We start from the raw sequence: 7500 nt of genomic DNA on the forward strand, positions 1-7500 counted from the left end.
GGTGAATTACAATATACTTAACAGTAAGCCACACATGCTGCAGGACTGACCAATGTAGGAAAGTAATGGGGCTTGAGTATTTAGAGATGGAGAAGCTAGACCAAGAGAGAGAGAGAGAGAGGTGAATCACTATACACCTAAGAGTAAGCTGTACAAAGTGACTAAGCATTTCTAAAGAGCTTGAATATTTACAGATAAAAAAAAAATAGACCAAGAGAGACAAACCATTTTACACCTGTCAGCCACACAGGAAAATAATGGAAGTGTAAGCATTTTTAAGAAGCTTGAGTATTTACAGATAAAGAAGCTGGACCAAGAGAGGTGAATGACTTGAACTTCAACTTACACAGAGCTAACTCATCCATAGACAGCTGCTTGCGAAGGACTGAGAGAAACACGTGTTATTGCAGTGACTTTTTGTGAAGGATAGACAAATAACATTGATTTTTGCTCATTGGTTTGTGTCTGACTTGAGTGCAATGAAAGTTATAACTGTCATACAACACACACACACACACACACACACACTGGAGGAGGCAGTAGACACCTGCCAAAACGATAATTACTCCCAGTGAGGTCTAAAACACTGTTCAGGAGGTGCTGTGAACTTACTTCTGTAAGTTCACAGTAAGTCACTGTTCTTCTCCTAGATATATTAACAGTGGTGTTCCTCAGGGTTCTGTCCTGTCACCCACTCTCTTCTTATTATTCATTAATGATCTTCTAAACCAAACTTCTTGTCCAATCCACTCCTACGCTGATGATACCACCCTGCACTCTTCCACGTCTTTTCATAGACGTCCAATCCTTCAGGAGGTAAACATATCATGCAGGGAAGCCACAGAACGCTTGACTTCTGATCTTTCTAAAATTTCTGATTGGGGCAGAGCAAACTTGGTATTGTTCAATGCCTCAAAAAGTCAATTCCTCCATCTATCAACTTGACACAACCTTCCAGACAACTATACCCTTTTCTTTAATGACACTCAACTGTCCCCCTCCTCTACACTGAACATCCTCGGTCTGTCCTTTACTTAAAATCTGAACTGGTAACTTCACATCTCATCTCTAGCTAAAACAGCTTCTATGAAGTTAGGCATTCTGAGACGTCTCCGCCAGTTTTTCTCACCCCCCCAGCTGCTAACTCTGTACAAGGGCCTTATCCGTCCATGTATGGAGTATGCTTCACATGTCTGGGGAGATTCCTCTCATACTGCTCTTCTAGACAGGGTGGAATCAAGAGCCTTTCATCTCATCAACTCCTCTCCTCTAACTGACTGTCTTTAGCCTCTCTCTCACCGATGCAATGTTGCATATCTAACTGTCTTCTACTGCTATTTTCATGCTAACTGCTCTTCTGATCTTGCTAACTGCATGCCTCCCCTCCTTCCGCGGACTTGCTCCACAAGACTTTCTTCTTTCTCTCACCCCTATTCTGTCCACCTCCCTAATGCAAGAGTTAATCAGTATTCTCAATCATTCATCCCTTTCTCTGGTAAACTCTGGAACTCCCTGCCTGCTTCTGTATTTCCACCTTCCTATGACTTGAATTCCTTCAAGAGGGAGGTTTCAAGACACTAATTCATCAATTTTTGACCACTGCTTTGACCCTTTTCTGGGACTGGCAATTCAGTGGGCATATTTTTTTATTGGATTTTTGTTGCCCTTGGCCAGTGTCCTTCCTACATAAAAACACACACACACACACACACACACACACACACACACACACAGAAGAACAAGACATATGAGAGAGTGTAACATCAGTAGAGAAAGGAAAGAAGAAGAATAAGAAGAAGAACAAGAAGGCAAAAAAAAAAAATCACACACACACACACACACACAGACAAACAAAACAAACAAAAACACACACACGCTAAAAATAAAAAAAACTGACTGACATTACAAACTCAGCTCCTGTACAAACCCAATTAATTAAGAATGACTAGGGTCAAACCACTCACCTTGCAGGGTCTCATCAGAGGTGTGGGAGGAGATAGAGGAGGAAGAGCCCCCAAGGGAAGTAAATATGGACCCGCTGCCACTGCCGCTTCTCTCATCACTGCGCACTGGGGAAGCATTGCGTCGAATGGTCTCCTCTATTAGCTGCTTGGCCTGGCTGGTGGTGGAGACAATGGTGTTGTCAGGAGAAGGTAAAAGTGTGGTCTGGTGTTTGGCTTAGCTAGTGGTGGAGATAATAAGGTTTGGTGTTTGGCCTGGCTGGTGATGAGGCAGTGGTGTTGTCAAGATAAGAATCCATAAATTTGTTTAATCTTTTCCTACAGAAGAAGATATAAAGAGAACAAGGAGAACAAGAACAAAAGCAAAACAACAAGGAAAACAAAAAGTAAAAGAACAACAACAATAACAAAAAAAAAAAAGCAAAAACACCAACATCACCAACAACAATAACAACACCAACAACACTGCATCACCTACTTGATATTCTCCTCAGCAGGTCCTGTGATCTGCACCAGCCTCTCCCTTGCCCCTGGAGCCACTGCAACACAACACAGCATTACACCACAACACCACAACACCACACAGCACACCCTCCATCATTCTGCATCTTCCCTTCACATATTCCTCACACTATTGCTGCTCATTACAATAATATACTTTTCTTATCCTCTGTTACTCCTATTTTCTCTCTTTATTACACCCTATCACACTATACATGTCTCATTTATCCTTTATCACTTCCATGTCTTATCTTTTGTTCCTCAGCCTGTTGTTCCCATTGCCTAACCAAGTGTTGTCATGTTAGCCACTGTCAACTCACCACTGGTCCATCTAGGCATGTCTTTTGCTGTCTTCCTAATTTTTTGCTTATTATATGTTATTTTTTTTTTTTTTTGCTGGCTCTTTGCTTTCCTTTTTAAAATAATTGTTTTTTTTTCATTTACAACTGGCTATGTAATTATATTTTTGATACTGGGGTTGAATTTCTGCCTCTCATATGTTTTAAAATCAATGACAAGTTTTTATTTTCATTATCTCAGTTCATATACTAAAGAGATTTCACTAAATAATTAAGCATTCCTTTTCTATCTCACACACACATCACACTGCACCACCACAACACCCTTTAATACACAAAAGGCACAAAAACACAATTACTTCAAAATATAACAGCACCAAGAAACAGCACATTGTCACAGCAGCACCAGCACCACAAGAGAGAGAGGGAGTGTGTGGTTACCTCGCTGGAAGGAGATGATGGTCTCTGAGAGTTCCTCAATCATGTGCACTCGGCGGCCCTTTATTCCCATCACTGTGTGGGAGAGAGAGAGAGAGAGAGAGAGAGAGAGAGAGAGAGAGAGAGAGAGAGAGAGAGAGAGAGAGAGAGAGAGAGAGAGAGAGAGAGACCTTATAACACTGAAAAATCAACACACATCAGCAAACACGTATGGAAACTTCCTAAATATGACTAAATATTGAATGTTTTCTTAGATAATAAGAAAAAAACACTTAAAAATCAAAACACAGTTGTTAAAATGAATGCAAAACTCCCTCCAAGAATCACTATTTCAAATCTTGTTCTTTAAATCCTCCCTATAATTCTGGTCAGCTTGGCAAACTTAGATACTTAAATCCTACATCTTACCACACACACACACACACACACACACACACTCACCTTTCCCAGAATCAGCATTGCGGATCACCACCTCATCTTTGCAGTAATTCTTGCCAGGGATTCTAGTCGGCTTGGCAAACTTTCCAGAATTCTTGATGATTTCCCCAGGGCCGAGGAGGGTGGGGGTGGCAGGGGTCTGGGTGGAAGGCTGTGTGGGGGTCTGCTGAGGGAGTTGGCTGTAGATGGTCTGCTGGAAAGGCTGCAGGCCAGGGATCACCAGGGAGGAGGTGGTGGTGGTTGGGGTGAAGGTAATGCCAGGGGTGCTTTGGCCTGATGTGTCGCCGGTGTTCTGCTCTTCCAGTGCTGCCTCCTCTGCCTGTGTGGTGGTGGTGGTGGTGGTGATTGGTGAAAGGAAAGGAGCTACAACATTGCTTTATCATTAACTTACTCAAATATATGAAAGTACACTGAAACACATCCATACATACTGTGATTCATACTGGAGTACTCTCTTACACACACACACACAGATTAATACACTCAAATACATGAAAGTACACACACACACACACACACACACACACACAGGATAACAAACAGGACTACACAAATATTTAGACAGGACCATGCAAGTATACCTCCACCACTCTGCCAGTTTGCAACACACCTCACTCGACTCTGCCAGCCTGCACCACACCACTCTCCACTCCCCCAGCCAGCACCGCACCTTCATCACTCCCCTACCTTGCCCATCACTATTCTCCAAGCCTGCAACACACCTCACTCGACTCTGCCAGCCTGCACCACACCACTCTCCACTTCCCCAGCCAGCACTGCACCTTCATCACTCCCCTACCTTACCCATCACTATTCTCCAAGCCTGCATCACACCTTAGTCTCTTTCCTAGCCATCAACACATCTACATTGTAACTATCACTTCTATCCATTCCCTTCACCTTTCTCTTCTTCCTTGAGGTGAGTTTCTTTGCAGCCTCTCACAGTTACACTCTCTCTCTCACCACTACCACCACCACCACTATCCCTCTCCCTCTCTCTCTACACACCTCAATCTGCACCAGCTTTTGTTTGTAGTAGTTGATGAGGTTTTCATTGGGTTGCCAGTGCATCGCCCGCAGCTCTATCACCTCCAGCAAGCGGTAACGCACAGCAAGGCTCAGACGGTCATCTCGGCACCCATTGCGAAGGGAGATGTAGCACTTATCCAGCTGGTCTGTTGGTGGGGAATGGGGAATGAAGCTGGGTTAGGTTAGGCTAAGTTAGGTTAGGTTAGCTTCTTTCATCTATGTACCATTCACTATTTCTTCCACCATTCTGTACTCAACCTGACACCATCACTTACTCACCTACCATTCCTCTTATCACCCAGCACCTCACCCATCACCTTACCTTTGTACACATTCTCCAGCTGGGGGCCAAACATCTTGAGGTTCTCGCACAGTGCCACCACTGCAGGATAGGCTGAGCGGTCACATGTGGAAGAGTTGAGGTACTGTGCCACCCCATCCATCTCCTGCAGCACACTCTCCACTGCAACAATAGAGAGCAAAGAGATTAGTGGGTGACTGATTGGTGAGGTAGTGGGGGAAACAAAGGCTTGGTGAGTGAATAAGGAAAAGATTAATTAATTACTGACTGGTGAGCTAGTGAGGAGAAACAAAGACTTGGGGAGTGAATAAGGAAAAGATTAATGGATTATGACAAGGAATGATTGACAAGGAAAGATAAGGGATTTGAAAGGTTGGGGAAAAAGAGGCTTGGTGAGTGAATAGGGGAAAGATTGAGGTAAGAGGGAGAAAAGAGAAGTAGGAAAATATTGTGATATGGGAACAAAGAGGAGAAATTACTGGATTACTCACTGATTGACACAAAAAAGGGAATTTGAAAACTGGGGAAAAAAGAGGAGGTTTACTGTTACTACTACTAATACTAATATTAGTGTTATTACTTCTACTACTACTAATGACCCACTGAAGATGCCATGTCCCCAAAGAATCTATCCAACTATTACTAATACTTCTATTACTACTACTACTACTACTACTACTACTACTACTACTACTACTACTACAGCTACTACTACAACTACTGCTACTCACAGGATTGGTCCCCTAGTGTGCATAGTTTGAGCGGCCTTGGCTTGTCCACCTTGGCCTTTCTGTTCTTAAGCGGCATTCCCATCTGCAACAAAACACAAGCCATTGATACAAACAATAATAATAAATGTGAATCAATAATAAAAAAAGGAAATATAAAAAAGAACCATTCAAAATTGTCCAACACACACAAGAAGAGGTGGTAGAAGCAAGGAATGTATTAAATGAAGGAAGGAAAGACAAGTAAATATAGATAGAGGAGGTGATAGAGGAAGGAAGAAAAGACTTGATAAAAACAGACAGAAGAGGTAATAGAGGCAAGGAGTGTATTAACTGAAGGAAGGAAAGACCAGTAAATATAGATAGAAGAGATGGTAAAGGAAGGAAGAAAAAGAATAGATAAAAACAGGTAGAAGAGGTGATAGAGGCAAGTACTGCACACCAAAAGAAGGAAAGAAAAGTCAAAATAACAGGTGACAACAGGACCTGCCATATGTGTGTGTGTGTGTGTGTGTGTGTGTGTGTGTGTGTGTGTGTGTGTGTGTGTGTGTGTGTGTGTGTGTGTGTGTGTGTGTGTGTGTGTAGGTCTGACATCAGCAGCTTATGGTCTTACGTTCAACTCCACCCTATAACTGAACACAGACACTCAGGAAGCCATTCATGCCCCAGGAAAATACTGGCATCATCTTTAGCCTCTACACGACACAAGACAGTCCAACCTGAAGCCCCACACAGAAGCTTAAGTCAAATCTGTGATGCAGGATGGATTACTGGGAATGAAGGAAGGACTTGGACAGTACTCAACATGGGAGACAGGGAGGTGGGGGCTTGTGGCTGTGAGGTGCTGAGTGAGTGTGTCTGATGGAAGGACAGAACCTACTGACATTATGCTTTTCATTTCCTTACTGGGTCTTTTCTTCCTTCTTGGTTCACCTGGTCAGAGCCACACTTAGATGAAAGATGAGAGGACACTATTTGAATATTAACAGTTCAAAGGCAGAGAAGCACACCCAACAATAATATAAGGAGAAGACAGCACTATATATCAACTGAAGGACGAAAAGACTATGGGTAAAGAAATATAAATAACTTTTGCATTAATTAGCTAGACAAATAAGGGATAAGTAATATGATAACTATAATGAATAGCTGTATATTCTCTCTCTCTCTCTCTCTCTCTCTCTCTCTCTCTCTCTCTCTCTCTCTCTCTCTCTCTCTCTCTCTCACCTCACTATTTTTTAAGGGCCACAGAGACAACTATCCAGGTTCTCAAGACAGTTTCTCCTCTCAGTAATGTAGAAATTCTGTCAATCTGTCACTAGAACCATAGGAACACCTTTAGAAACCTGTGTAACTTCAACTAGAGCCTCTGCAAAGTAGTGGAGATGCAGGGGAGAGGTATCTCAGAATCCCTGTCTGGTGGTATAGGGTGAGAAAGACTGGCTCTCTCTCTCTCTCCCCCTCTCTCTCTCAGGGCAAAGGCTGGCTGCACTGTTTACAAGAAGGTGTGGCTGCTGAAGGTAATGATGATGGACGCAATGAGATCACGGCTTCAAATAAGACTGAAAAATGTACTGCTTTGGGAGGTAATGATGCTGTGGAGAGGGAGGGAGAGGGAGGGAGAGAGGGAGAGGGAGAAGGGGGGTTGTGTGTGGTAAGAGTTTGTGAAAGGAAGTCTGGTGTTTGTTTTGAGATGAAAGATGGTTAAAAAAAAATAATAATAATAATGGTGGTGGTGGTGGTGGTAGTGATGATGATGATGGTTAGTTAATGAAAGGAATTTGTTCAGATATAAAATAAAAAAT

The 7500-nt window shown here is 42.8% G+C and overlaps 1 protein-coding gene across 5 annotated transcripts in view; it reads right to left on the reverse strand.

The window, feature by feature from the left end:
* Positions 1-7500, reverse strand: part of LOC135113031 (eukaryotic translation initiation factor 4E-binding protein Mextli-like) — a 28956-nt gene that overhangs the window by 14779 nt on the left and 6677 nt on the right. For 3 of the 5 annotated variants that reach the window (XM_064027954.1, XM_064027952.1, XM_064027955.1), the window contains exons 2-9: positions 5699-5780; positions 4989-5129; positions 4646-4812; positions 3641-3956; positions 3203-3274; positions 2440-2500; positions 1965-2119; positions 347-385 (exon numbers count right to left, since the gene is read on the reverse strand). In XM_064027954.1, coding sequence (XP_063884024.1) covers positions 347-385; positions 1965-2119; positions 2440-2500; positions 3203-3274; positions 3641-3956; positions 4646-4812; positions 4989-5129; positions 5699-5780 — 1033 coding nt within the window. The remainder of the gene's footprint in view (positions 1-346; positions 386-1964; positions 2120-2439; positions 2501-3202; positions 3275-3640; positions 3957-4645; positions 4813-4988; positions 5130-5698; positions 5781-7500) is intronic. The other 2 variants (XM_064027956.1, XM_064027953.1) reach the window with 1 other exon arrangement.

The sequence above is a fragment of the Scylla paramamosain genome, chromosome 25 (genome assembly GCF_035594125.1).
Source record: "Scylla paramamosain isolate STU-SP2022 chromosome 25, ASM3559412v1, whole genome shotgun sequence".
Lineage (NCBI taxonomy): Eukaryota > Metazoa > Arthropoda > Malacostraca > Decapoda > Portunidae > Scylla > Scylla paramamosain.